The sequence below is a fragment of the Urocitellus parryii genome, unplaced genomic scaffold (genome assembly GCF_045843805.1).
Source record: "Urocitellus parryii isolate mUroPar1 unplaced genomic scaffold, mUroPar1.hap1 Scaffold_140, whole genome shotgun sequence".
Taxonomy (NCBI): Eukaryota; Metazoa; Chordata; class Mammalia; order Rodentia; family Sciuridae; genus Urocitellus; species Urocitellus parryii.
Window position 1 is genome coordinate 27481 of NW_027552002.1, and position 14246 is coordinate 41726.

A 14246-nucleotide genomic window follows, 5' to 3' on the forward strand; every position below is an offset into this window, starting at 1 on the left:
GCTAGTCAGATGATTTGGGGAGTTAAGGTTGAGGCAAAGTTACAAGTGTAAATGCTCTGAAGCAGGGGTGGGCTTGGTGTATTTAAATGGAACTAACAGACAAGAGAAGAATGTTAGGAAATGGGGAGAAAAGGATGAGGGGAGTCACATTGAATAAGAGCAGTCCATAATAAGCCAGGGCAGTCCATAATAAAGTCATGGCTTTTTTTCCTGATACCAGAGATTGAACCCCCAGGGGCACTTAAACACTGAGCAACACCCACAGTCCTTTTTAAAATACTTTATTTAGAGATAACTCTCACTGAGTTGCTTAGGGACTCACTGCATTTCTGAGGCTGGCTTTGAACTCAGGATCCTCCTGACAGCCTCCTGAGCTGCTGGGATTACAGATGAATACAACCAGGCCTGGCTAAAGTCATTGCCTTTTATTTGGAAATGGGAAGCTATAGGAAGATTTTGAGCAGAGAGACACAATCAAATTTATATTTAAGAATATCACTCTAGTTGCCATCAGTACAATAGATATTGGGGGAAATGAGGGCAGAAGCAAGGACAGAAGAAGGCTAAGGGAATCATTCAGGTGACTTATGATGTGGGTTTGGCCTGTATATTGGCTTAGCAGATGCAGAGGAGTGGTCAGATTGGGGGCATGTTTCAAATGCTTATTTGGAAAGAAGGAAGTCAGAAAAATAAATAAATAAAATGCTGTATAATTTATATCAAATTCTAGAAAATGCAAAACAATCTATAATGACAGGAGATGTTTGGAGACAGCCCAGAAAAGGAGAGGGGAGGGATTACAAAGAACGATGAAAGACTCTTTTGATTTTGGTGATAGTCAAAACTTATCAAATCGTACACCTTAAACGTGCAATTTATTGTAGGTCAACCATATCTCAATAAAATTATAAAAATAAAGACATAATATTGTCTAATGGACTGGAGTTGGAATGTGAGAGAAAAGATCAAAGATGGTTTGTAAGTTTTGGGCTTTGAGCACCTGGAAAATGGGAATTAAATTGTCATTCTTATTTCTGAGATAGGGAAGACTGAAAGGAGCAGATTTTGAGAGAAAAATGAGTTCAGTTTTTTCAACATGTTGTTAGAGATGCCTACTAGATACATTTTATAATAAATACATGGTAGAAAAGAAATGAAGAATGACTCAGATAGACAGTTTCTCTCTATGATCCACTGGTTCTCCAGAAAGCGCAGAAGTACACTGTACCAACCGGGACCTCTCATGGCCCCAGTAGACAAATGTTTGTGCACACCTTTTTTCCATCGTTTTCTTTATTTAACATTATGAGCATGGTGGACTACATTCTTTTCTCTAAGTTTTAAAGATTCAGTTAATTTGGGGAAACAACTGATGGGTTCATTGTTGGAGGTTGATGAATAACCTTAGCAGAGACTATAGTAACAAGCCCTTGGTCACAGACAAACGAGAATGGCTCCACCAAGGACGGGAGCATTGCAGACACTCTTCCTTGGGCTGGCTAGCTTGTGCCTTCCCCCTGTTAACTGTACATATCAGTAATTCAGCTATATTATGATTTAAATCAGATTTTGCTCCTCTTGTCAGAAAGTACAACAATTGCTTGTTAGTTGATAGGTTGTGATGAAAAGGAGTCTACTCCTTTGGCTTGAAACTTAGCTTCATTACTCACTGGATGTGTGACTGCCTCAATTTACTCTAAAATAAGGATTTGAATAGGACCTACTACTACTGTAAGGTACTATTGTTATGAAGATTAAATGAATTGATATATATAAAACCTTCAGAATAACAACTGGACATAAAGCGTTCAAGAAACGTTAGCTAGTAGCTTTCTTCTCTGACAATCGGTTTTGTCAGTTGGTTCCCACTAAGTTGTGGACTTTTTCCGACCAGGACCAGATATCTTGTCTTTTGATTTTCATCCACTCCCACACCATGCTAGGACTTTGTCCAGCGTCTGGCATGAATGGTAGCACAAAATGAAAGTTAAAAATATGCTGTTGAATTAAATGATTTCTTCCCTTATGGATAAAGATAAGAATCTTAAGATCTTAGCCCAAAGACTAATGTCCATCTCTCTGCCCCCATCTGTCCCTGCCTTAAAAAATAAAGCAGGCCACTGTCTCTAGTTTACACCCTCACTCACAGTTCCATTCACCTTCCCCTTTCCTAATCAGAGGGATCTTGGGGTGGGGCTTCAAGGAACCTCTAGGAGTTTGAAGGGGAGGGAGCCTGGAACCATAGATTAGCTGTGACAAGTCAGGGGTGGGATTTGGTAGTTCAGAAAAGGAGGTACCAGACCAGGAATGAGGGATGGGAGTGATGGTGGAGTGGGCTAGTTCAGGATGGACCAGAAATGAGACATTGAGGAAAGCCAGAAAGGGCCAGTTGGCGGAGGGGGGGGGGGATGGGTGGGTGATGACTAGAATCATGCGGAGGGTCGCTTGTGAGGGCACAGAAGCAAAGGCAGGTGATTGGACGAGAAGGAGAGTCCTAGTTGCCAAGGCAGCGACTAGAGGAGAAGGTCTTCAGTTGAGGAGAAGGTCTCCACTAGAGAAGGACGGAGCTCCAGCTCCGTGCAGTTCTCCAGTAGAGTCTGTGGATCAACCCCCAGATATCCCTGCTGACGGGTCACCCGGGAAAGGCTTAAGCCTTCCCGGGCACCACCCCTCAGTGCTTTGCTACCCACCCGCCCCCTGACGCCGGCCTCCGGCGCCGCCCGCTGCAGCCTACTCCACCGGGTCACCGGCTCCCCGAGGTGACCACAACATGGTTGTGGCGCCACTGCTGCTCTTCTGTCTGTTCGTGCTGTGGCCGGCCTGGCGAGTGCCGGGCCAACGGGACCTGATCACCGGCCAGCGCTTGTCGAAGCACAAACTCTGTGCAGATGAGGAATGCAGCAGTGAGTGCGCAGGCGGGCGGGCCCGCCCGGGTCTCCGCGGGGCTCCGATCCCCCGGTCCCCAGCCCCGTGGGCTGGGCTAGGGGGTCCCAGGATGATGGGTGGGGCGCAGGAGTGATAGAGCCTCGGGACCCTCCTGTGTGTCCCCTCCAGCTCTGCCGGAGCCCCAGCCAGCCCACTCAGGTTGGGGGGGGCTTCGACTCCTACTAGTTGCCAGCGTTTTATTTTTCTCTACTGACTGAGGCGGGGGTTGGAAAACACGATTCCCCAGGGACAGCTCTCAGTTTCTTCCCTTCCAGGATTCGCCTAGGATCTCAGTGGGTGATCTGGTTGTGTGCTGCGTGCCCGGGGCTCCCCACACTGTAGCAGAGCGCTTTTCTGCCCCCTCCACAGGGACCTGGGCTGGTGTGGTATAAGGGCAGATGCTCTCCAGGGCTCGGTGGCCCTAATCCCAGCGGCAGGTTGATGGTGGGGCTCCTTGGGAAAGGCTCACTGGCCCCTTCGTCCTTTTGCTGCACTGGGGATTGGGCTGGTTTTGCCTTTTAACAGGGACTAGAGTTTAGGCTTGGGAAGAACACTGAGTCCAGGCATGCAATGTGTTCCAAGGTCTTGGCCCCGACTCTGCTTCAATCCTGTCATTTCTGTGCATAGAAGCCTCCCTTCATATTTGAGGTAGGGTAGCAGGTGGGCCAATAATCTTTTGCTTTTGAAAGAAGCCAAGGATCTGCGCCAGCCACCTGGGAACTGTAGCCTCTTCTGTGCGCAGGAAGCAGACAGAATTGCTTCCCAGTCCTGGATTGGAGGTGGGCAGTGGGGAAGATGTAGCCATTCAGATTCAGATGAAGAGGTTTGTTGCAATAACAATAATAAATACTCCAAGATTTTATAAGCCAATTCAGTTTTAGACTCAGTCGCTAGTGTTGTTGGAACCTCTTTCCTCTATATATTTACTGGCCCAGAATACTTCTTATGGCCTCCCGCTTGGTTTCTAGTAACCTTGCAACTTGATGACCGTGTTGTCCATAAATTGTAAGCAGTACATATTTTAAAATATTCATGCTAAAAAGGCCAAGAAGTTTACCATTGAGCTCTTTATGCCTAAATTGGTGTTACCAAAAACAAATTTTATAATTTAAATTGTTTCTTCCACTCCAATAAAGAAAAAAGATGTCTCCAATATATGTTAAGCAGTTCCTAGAGGTAACCCTAAGGCTGGAGTAAATAAACACTCAGAGAAGCAAAGCAGCTGCCATGATATTTCCTTTCAGTTTTGCTATTCTTTGCTATCGAGCGCTATCCTACGTGGGCTACCTGGACAATCTCATCACTGATGCTTACTCAGTACTAAGACATGGTGTTGGTAAGGTTCAGTGGGGTAACATAACTTGAGAAATGGCCTGTGTCCAAACAGATGTGACCAAACACAACAGGTGGGTCTGTGTTGTGTTGTAGGAAGTAGTGAGGTGTGTATGTCAGGTGTCCTTGTGTGCCTTCCAAATAAGTGCTCCCAAAAAAAAGAACTAAATAGGTGCTCCATAGTATGCATTATGATGTCACCTAATATATTGCTGATTTGTAAATCCTCTATGACCTAAGGGGGAACAAGAGAAACATTGCCATTTCCACTTGTGATGAGAATTCCCCACCTTAAAGTGTCTCTCACCTTCAACTAGGCCTCTTAATTATATATGAATTAGGATGCTGATAGTTCTGAAAATAGTCCTATTTTAGCTTCAAAAAAACAAGTTACCCTCTCCAAATCTGTGTTTGTTCCTCAGACATACATTTTTATAAAACACACATTCTTGTGTATTTTATTGCTAATTGGCTTTTAGAAAAAGTGTTATTTCCATTTCTTTGTGCTTTTTACATACATCTATTGTCCATTTCGTCTTAAATCAGAAACTGTGTATTTGGTCAACCAAAAGAAAAATGTTGCTTCTACCAGTTTCTAGATCAATTGTGATTCTAGTCCTGCATTTTAAGCATGAAGGTATTGCCTGACCTTTTCTCGTGGTTAAACTTGTTCCTTGTCAGATAGGATACCCACTTTTGATTTTGTTTATTAAACAAAATACGAATGAGGATGTTTTGAAACAATCTTAATGTTGGATATAGTCAACAATATTTGCTCAGAGAAAATACATTTCCTGGTAATTTACCCAGATCCTGAACACAGAGACAGCAACTCTGCTGCAAATGAAATTGACAGTGTTTACGGCTGCATGGTAGCTGCAGTTAGTTCAAGTTAATTAACCCCTTGGGGGTTCCTGGATATTCTAACCTCTTCCCTATTACCTCTGCATGAAGCCATACTTAAGCCTGTCCGTGTCTACATTTGGATTTACATATTTGCAAAATGAAGCTTTTTATGATTATGAAACAGAAAAAAATTGAGGCCTGCAAGAACCAGGAGTTTCACTGAAACCAGCCATGGTTGGTGGTAGCCACTTTGCTTTTTATTTCTCAGCACAGAGAAAAATAGAGAAGCTTCCTTTTCCCTTGTCTAATTGCAGGGAATATTGTATTTTATAGCAATAAAATCTCTAAGGATTTTAGATACTTTGAGCAGGTGAATTAAAAATGATTCCAGAGAGTACTGGAAAAACTTGATTTTTGTTCATATTGGGATTCATATTTCCTGATTAGTCAATATGGACTATGAAAAATCAAATCCTAATGTTTTTCTTTTTTCAATGTTTATATACAGTGTTAATGTATCGAGGTGAAGCTCTTGAAGATTTTATAGGACCAGATTGTCGTTTTGTGAATTTTAAAAAAGGTGACCCTGTATATGTCTACTATAAACTTGCAGAGGTATCACCAGAACTTTGGGCCGGAAGTGTAAGTAAAAGTTTGACAGGTGTTATATTCTTACTTTTGATGGGTTTTTTAGCAGTGTAGATTTAAATGACTGATTTCTTGGGGTCTTTGTAGAGTTAACCTGACCTCTTTGCCAGGCCCTGTGCTCCTAACACGCCTTAGGCCTGGCACAGTATAGAAAGTCAGGAGACTTTCTGAAACAGAACTGAACTGGTTGTGGTTGCTACCCCTCACATCAAGTTCCAGAAGGCTCTACACATCATAAAGGTTGTCATGGTGAAAACCTGACAATTCTTAGCTTTGCTGCTTCGAAAGGGAAGGATTCATGGACATTAGAGTTAATCCTGTAAATTAAGTCTGAGATAGTAACTCAGGCATGCATATTTAAAGTTGATTTTTTGTGTATTTTACCTAATCATTTGTGCTGTTTTTACTCTAAAAAAGCAGAATATTATGTTCATTATGTGCTTTTTTTCCCCTTTTTTTTCTTTTTTGCAACTTCTGGGTCATCCATTTCCTGCTTTTCCTATATTCTATGCCTGAAGGTTCCCCCAGGGGTTCTACTTCCAGCCAGTTGTATGGATCTTCTGATGAAAGACATGACATTGTTTATATCATGCTTTGATATTTTAAATGGGGAGATTCACTAGGAGTGACCTCATTGAGAGGCTTATGAGTATTGTCCTTTTCGTTTAAAAAATGTGATATATGGATTGTTTACTTAAAATAGTAGCAAGGGTCTTTGATGACTGTAGGAATGTTCCAGTTTAGAGACATTCCGGGTTGCATCCTTGAAAGTTCTCACCCTAAATAAAACACCACACAGCAGATAATAAGAGTATCCCTATGGGAAAACTAGTTTCATTTTGCTGCCATTTCTGATTCTTAGGGAATGATCTTGAAACATGGTGCCTCTAGGTACAAACTTTATATTTAGACAGAGTCCCAGTTGCAGTACTCCATATAAAGAACCATCTGTTGTTTCTTTCAAGTATACCAAATAGGATTGGTAACCTTTAAACTTGGAACTGTTTTTCCATGTACCTAAGTGGCATTTTTCATATAGTAGTCGCCTTTCTCCCCTTCTTTGAGCTTTTGGATAAATGGGCTTGATTTACATTTTCTCCTGTCACATTGTAGCCTGTTAACTATATTCATCCCTAGGACTCTTGTCATTCTGGGTGGCAGCACTCATCCTGTCTTCCTGAGGAGCCCTGCTTTCAGCACCTGACCAGAAAGGATCTTTGCGGACTGATGAGTGTTTGGGTGGCACTTTGTTTGCATTGCTCCTGTGGCATTCATTTGTCTTCTTTGCCTTCAGTCAGGTTGTGTTTTATCTTGGCTCCCTATAAAGTGAAAAACTCAGTTAGGAAAGGACTCCTGTCTAATCCATCTTCCTTTTGAATATTTCCTTTCAGGGCAGTGGCACTTAAGTGCATTTGTTCTGATAGTAGCTTATGCAGAATTTGTTCTCTTGTGGCAGTTCTTTGCTCCCCACCCACAAATCATATCAACAGCACCTTGGCAGGGATGATGTATGGAAGCAAAATTAGATACAAAAATTATTTCCAGTCATGAGCCTCCATGATTCTGCATCATTTTTTTTTTCATATCACAAGAAATGGGATACCACCCAGTGTGTAATTATGGAGCTTTATATAATCTATGGTCTCAACTGACACAGATTAAGAAGAGATAAATGTGTTTCCTTTCTCCATACATCTCTGGTTTCTTTCCCTTTTCCAAATTTAACCTTAATAGAATTTTCATCACAAGGGAAAGGTGTATTTCCCCTCAGACTCTCCTCTCATGTCATGAGTGTTATACTTAAGAAATTAAAAACTCTTTAGTTTTCAAAATGATTCTCCTTTCGACTTTTTAGTTTTCATTCTGCAATGTTGTTGGTTTTCTAGAGTCTCAGACTTTATCTGCAGTGATGAAGCTTTTAATTGCTCCGTCTTATCTAATCTTCATGGCAGTATTCTACCACTAATTCTGGCTCTCAGATGGTTTCTAGATGTAACAAGAACATTCATGAATGGGGATATTTTAGAGGTAGTGATAAGATGTCTTTTTAAATTTTCTTTTTTGGGCATTTGATTTGCCTATCAGTTTCCTTTAATTATTGGCAAGAATTTTCTGTTCCTTTTAGTCAGTAGTTAGTAATAAGAGTGTCTTTCTCAAGCGGAACTTTATATACCTTTTGTACACTTTATGAAACTTCATATAATTTAGCTGTTGGTGCTGAAAATAAATGGGGTTCTTTTCTGCAGAGGATTTATTTTGGGTGAAACTGAATCTTGATATGTGGTTTCATATGCATTATATTGTAATTTTATTTTCTCCCCAAGTACTTGTAAAAGTAGATTTGGAAAAAGCTAGGAAAGCATATACTATAAATCAATACATTTGCTATAGTGGTAATACATTTTAGAGATTTTGTATTGTTTTTACTTATTAATTTTTATGACTGTTGTGTATTGGTTAAGAAAGACATAAATATTGGTTTATGAGCAATGCTACAAAATGTACAGGTAAATTCTTGCTAGAGGGTATTTGGAATTGCATTTATAACCAGCTTTGATTTACATAGTTTTAACCATATAATATACAATAATCTCCTATGCAGATCTTTTATTTACTTCAGAAGTCTTAACTTTATATGTTCTGTGTTGAGAATTAAGCTAAATGTAAAAAAGAAAACTTCAGTGGTTGGAAATGTTTTAACTGTTCCGTACTTCATTTTTATTTGGAATAATAATCTCAGTGTAATTTTTATAGCAACTTTCTTTCTTGGTTATACCATATACCTATCTCTTATGTGTATATTTCCTGCGACTTCTGATAAATCTCTTATTTATATTCCTTGTACAGAATTTATTTGATATTTGTCTCTTTTGCACTATAGGTTGGCCGTATTTTTGGATTCTTTCCAAAAGATTTCATCAAGGTAGTTCGTGAATATACTAAAGAAGAGCTACAAATTCCAACAGATGTAAGTTATGGATTTCTTTTTTGTTCTCAATTGTAAACTGGCTTATAAATCCATCAGTTATATTCAGTTAACTGCTTCTGAAAGTTTTATAATGTGTTTGGGGGGCAATCTAACATTTGTGTATCAGATTTTCATTTGAAATCAGACTACCTGTAAAAAAAAGTTTGAAAGGCATTCAAGGGTGATTATATTATAATCTGAGAGTTGTCTAATATATTGAAACAGATATTCTTGTAGAAGGCTGTTTACTCAACTATAGGGCTTTTCTCTTCTGTTTTATATGTGAAAAATAAATGATTTAATATATTTGCCCTTGGCTATTAAATTTAAGGGGTAAATAATTTCATTTTACAGGCAAAACTCATTGGACAGTTATTAGACATTTTAAGTATATTTAGGTTAAATTAATAAACTCTAACTTTTATACTAGGCTAGAAATATGTACTTACAAAGGTTTTCTTATTCTTAGTCATATATGGGTTCATAGTCATGTTATAGATGTGGAAAAGGGGACCTGAGCGTTTCAGGTGATGTTCAGTCTCAGATCTTTTAAGGCCCCAACTGCTTCCTTTATACAACATTCCTGTATGGTGCTCTGACTTAAATTGATTTTGTGACTGAAAGGATTTCCTGTTCTAGAATTCTCACTTCAGCTGATTATTTTCTAGAGTTTTAAATTGTATAGTAATTGATGCCCACCAACACTGAAACATCTTTGGACAGCTCTTTGTAGAATATGCAAGCTGCTAGGCTAGGACAGTTCTTAGATTAGATGGGCTGAATGGATAAAGTCATCCTGTTTGTTGTTGCTGTTCCTAAAATTTCTTCATAATCTCAGGGGTCATAAAATCACTTCTGTTGCTTGTTGGACTTCATTGTTGGTAAAGAGAGTTCTTGGGATTTAAGCTGTGACAGCAGTTCACTGATTACAGAGAACTCATTTGTTTTGAACTCTGCCTTCTCATTATATTTCCCATTACATGCATCCCTCATGGCTTAGAAATGCATGTGATGAGGAGAGGAAATCACTCATCCCTACTACATTGAACTGCCTCCCCCACCCCCGGAACCCCTGCAGAATATTATGAAGATTTAATTAGGAGATGGAAATTTAAAAAAAAAAATCCATTCATACTATGGCTCCTTTTATATCAATTTGCTTACTAGTGGCAAGAAGGAAGACTAGATAAATATATAGATAGTCCTGAGAGAGATCTTAGTGACTGTGAAACCCTGATGAAGAGAAAGGTGTATACCTTGTTGAATCTTATTTTCAGTTTGTTCTTGTGGTAATAATAATGTGAGGAGCCTCCTTAATATCATTCTTCATTCCATCAAATGTACTTGTATCTCAGTAAGATACTTTAAAACTGATTCATCTTTCTCAATGCTGCAGGATCTTCCAGCTTCTCCTGAGCAAATGATTAAGAGTTAAATTTCTGAAACATAGGTGTAGATATTAAGAGCTGGAGGATCCTATAAGTGATACCTTGCCTTTCCCTACTTACGTTCAGAGCAAATTGAGAGAGACCCAAGAGTCAGGCAGTTGGAGACCAAGTTGTCACCATTTTTACTCATTATGCTTTTTAAAGAATATGACCCATGTTAAAAAAAGAAAGAAAGAAAGAAAGACTAGACTTTCTAACACTGTAGTCTAGAAAAAGACAGATTTACTCAGCCATAGATGGAGTTAGCCAATGGGGGTTGGTGAAAGGTAATCTGGTTGACCCCAAAGATTCTTTAGAACCAATCCTGAATTTGGGAGCGTGGATGAGTTTGCTTTTGTGACACTTTGTTATTGACACACTAATGGTTTTCTTTTCCTTACAGGAGACAGATTTTGTGTGTTTTGATGTTGGAATAGATGATTTTGATAATTATAACGTAAAAGAACTTCTAGGATTTTTGGAATTGTATGATTCTGCAAATGAAGATTCTGAGAAAGCTATAGAAAAAGTGGAACAATTTCCTGAAGTCTCCCAGGATGTTGAACCTGAACCTAAACCAGTAGAAGCGAACTCACAACAAATTGAAAGTGCATTCTCAGAAAACACTTTGGATCTGGAGGAACAATTTTTGGCTCCGAAGAACCATCCTCATGCAGATAGTCAAACAGATAATGCTCAGCGTGAACAAACCTCATTTGAGCTTTTTGAAGAAATACTACCAGATAAATTGAAAGTGCCAGAAAGTGAAAAAAACAAAACCAGCAACATTTCTCAGGTCTCAAACGAACAGAAGACTGATGCTTATAAACTTTTGAAAAAAGAAATGACATTAGACTTGAAAACCAAATTTGGCTCTACTGCTGATGCACTTGTGTCTGATGATGAGATGCCCAGACTGGTGACTTCATTAGAAGATGATTTTGATGACAAGGAATTGGATGCTGATTATTCTGCATTTGATAAGGAAGAAGAGGAGACTGAGGAAAGCTTTGGGGAGCTCCCATTACTAACCTTTATAAATGAAGAAGACATGAAATTCACAGTGGAGTTTGGAGTGGAGAAAGATTCAATAGGTAAAGAGCAGAATTCAAATGAAGAAAATAAGGTTGAGGTAACTCTGCCCCCGGGCATCAAAGATGATGATAAAAATATACTGACAACCTTGGAGGATACTTTATTTATTGGCACAGGTGGTGATAAGAAAACAGATATGATGGATTTGGAGAATTCTTATTCAGAAGAAGAAAAAGAAGATGAGGAAGCTTTAGTCCCAGATAAAAAACAGAAGAAACCACAAGCAGCAACAGATTATATTTATCCCGAAAGTGCAGAATATGGTATTTTTGTGGAAACTTCTAAGACAGATAATGATGAAGAGCCAAAAGTGGACATCGAACTTCATATTAGAGGAAAAGAAACAGATGTTCAGGAGCCTAAGAAGCACCTGATGCAAGATGTTTCAGAATTAGAGGATGAGAAGGTAGAAGGGATGATTGCATATACTTCTCCTCAAAGCAATAAGCTCAGCTCATTACCAGCTGTTGAAAAGAGCAAGTACACATTAAAATCAATCTTTGAAAACAAAGAAGCAGTTATCCATACCTCAAAAGACTCAAAAGAAGTGAATGAAGAACTCTCTTCACCTGGAGAGAAGATTTTGGAAGATAGCTTTGAGATTCTGACGACCCAAGAACAGAGTAAACCACCAGAATCCTTGGGTATTACAACATTCCTGGGAGATAATCAAAATGATGCATCCAAAGATGGAATGGACAATCCACGTTCAGTAAATACATCAACCCTGCACATAGACTCAGTGGAGCATCAACCTCTGGAAATTAAAGAGGGACTAGTTCTGAAAACTGAAAATCAATCTAGATTCTCCTCTCCAGATGGAATCGGTTTGTTAAGAGAACTGGAAGAAGAGGTCCCCAGTCCTGGAAAAAATCTATCTTGGCAACAAGAAAGAGATGTGATTGTTACAGTTAGTCAAGTAAATGAGAAGATAGGGCTTTCCAAGGATGAGGGTAAAGAGCAGTCCTCGGCTGAAGAATTGATTCAGCATAAGGCAACACAGGGGACTCAGGAAATAAAAAAAACAGAGCAAACTGACGAGGTAGAAGTACTGGGTCACCATACCAAAAGGCCAGCAGCAGTAGAGGAGGATTATTATCCCCCTGAAGAACTACTAGAGGATGAAAATGCTGTAAGTGCAAAACAGTCAAAAGAAAAACATTCTGGGATTCAGAATGTTAACCATCAAGTTCTTGAGAAAGCAATTTTAGAGACTATCAATCCTGATCTAGAAACCAAAGAAAACAAACAAAAAATGAGTATAATTTGGGAGATTTTTAAGAAAACAGAAACCACAGCCAAAAGGGTAGACATGATGGACAAGGAACGAGGTGATATGGAAATGGGAAAGGAGGAAAGTCCTCTGGCAGATGAGGAAGCCCAGGGACTCTTTGACAGAAGTGACGAGGAAAACACTCAGACTTCAGGGATAAGTGAAGTATTTCAGGATAAAGATTCTGACGATCTTGAAAAAGACAACCATAAGGAACATCTGAACACTTTAGGGTCTACACAAAACGCTACTGGAAAAGAAATCTCAAAAGAGGACCTTGAGGACATAGGGCATATCACAGACGCAAAAAGCCAGGGTCCTGCTTCTGCAGACCTTGAAGATGATATATTCCCACAGAGTCCACATATAGCCCTAAAGCCAGAGCTTAGCGATCAGGAGGAAGACTTGCCCATAATCCGCGGCTTCTTTATAGAACAAAAGTCCTTGCAACGCTTCCTGAAGTACTTTGATGTCCAAGAACTGGAAGCCATGTTGCAAGAAATGTCTTTAAAGCTGAAGTCAGCACAGCAGGAGAGCCTGCCCTATAATGTGGAAAAAGTTCTAGATAAGGTCTTCCGTGCCTCTGAGTCACACATTTTGAGCGTAGCAGAGCAAATGCTTGATAATCGTGTGAATGATAATACAGACACAGAAATAAAACAAAGTAACATATTTGAAGAGGCTGCAGTGCTTAATGATATCCAAGACTTGATCTATTTTGTGAGGTACAAGCACTCCACAGTGGAGGAGACTGCTCCTTTGATAACAGCGCCGCCTCTAGAGGAAATCTGGGCTAAAGCTGAAGGTAAATACCTGCCTGCGGCTTGGGCTGGAGAAAAGGAGTTGTTCTTCCAGATGTTTTCGTGTATTATTGTAAAGTTCTGTTCAGTTTCCATGTGCCTAAAGGAGAAAGAAGGCTGACTCAGGAGCCCCATATGTTCCTTTATTCATTCTTTTGGGCTACAGCATCAAAGGATATTGCTTATTCTTTTTTTTCCTTTAGGACAGTTGGGATTGGTTAGCATGTTCAATAAGAAATTTTATAAAAAGCTAAAGAGAAAGATTAAATGAGAAACTAATGCACAAAAGTAGACCTGTTAACAGTACACATTTTATGTTAAAATTATAAAAGGGCTTTATTAAACATAATTTCTTAATCATAAAATACCTGTACTAGATCATGTGCGTGTGGAGTGACTAGCATAACCTTTTTTTTTTAGTATTTAATCTCTTTTTATGTGGTGCTGAGGATCGAACCCAGTGCCTTACCTGTACTAGGCAAGTGCTCTACCACTCAACCCTAGCCCTAGAATAACTTTTAATGGATAGCTTGCCTGAATTCCCCTCCCCAGCATTTATCTTTTGTGGATACCATGCTATTTCCAGTCTCTTGGGGGAGAGGTCACTTATTCTGGTTTTACTCCACTGGGTTCTAAGGTCCTTACATTCATATTAATCAAGGATGGAACCAGGATGACAAGCCTTGTAATGTAGTGCTTGACACATAGAAGCCTTTCAATTAAATATTTGTCAAACTGACAATGAGCCAATATCCTGATAAAAGCTTTGTTTCCTGGTTTCATATTTGATCATCTCTATCCATTGTTTTTCAAAATGAAATATTTCAACTGAGAGTATATGATAAGAATTCCAGAAGGACATAAAGCCATTGGGAAATTTACTTCCCAAGAGTGCTAATTTTACCTGATAATTGGGGGAAGAAAACAGTTGT

General features: G+C 39.4%; 1 protein-coding gene across 2 annotated transcripts in view; it reads left to right on the forward strand.

Annotated features, from left to right (window-relative positions):
* LOC144251636 (transport and Golgi organization protein 1 homolog) overlaps positions 1–14246 on the forward strand; it is a 72573-nt gene that overhangs the window by 26083 nt on the left and 32244 nt on the right. For both annotated transcript variants that reach the window (XM_077794452.1, XM_077794453.1), the window contains 3 exons: positions 5612–5745; positions 8633–8719; positions 10550–13319. In XM_077794452.1, the coding sequence (XP_077650578.1) occupies positions 5612–5745; positions 8633–8719; positions 10550–13319 (2991 nt within the window). The remainder of the gene's footprint in view (positions 1–5611; positions 5746–8632; positions 8720–10549; positions 13320–14246) is intronic.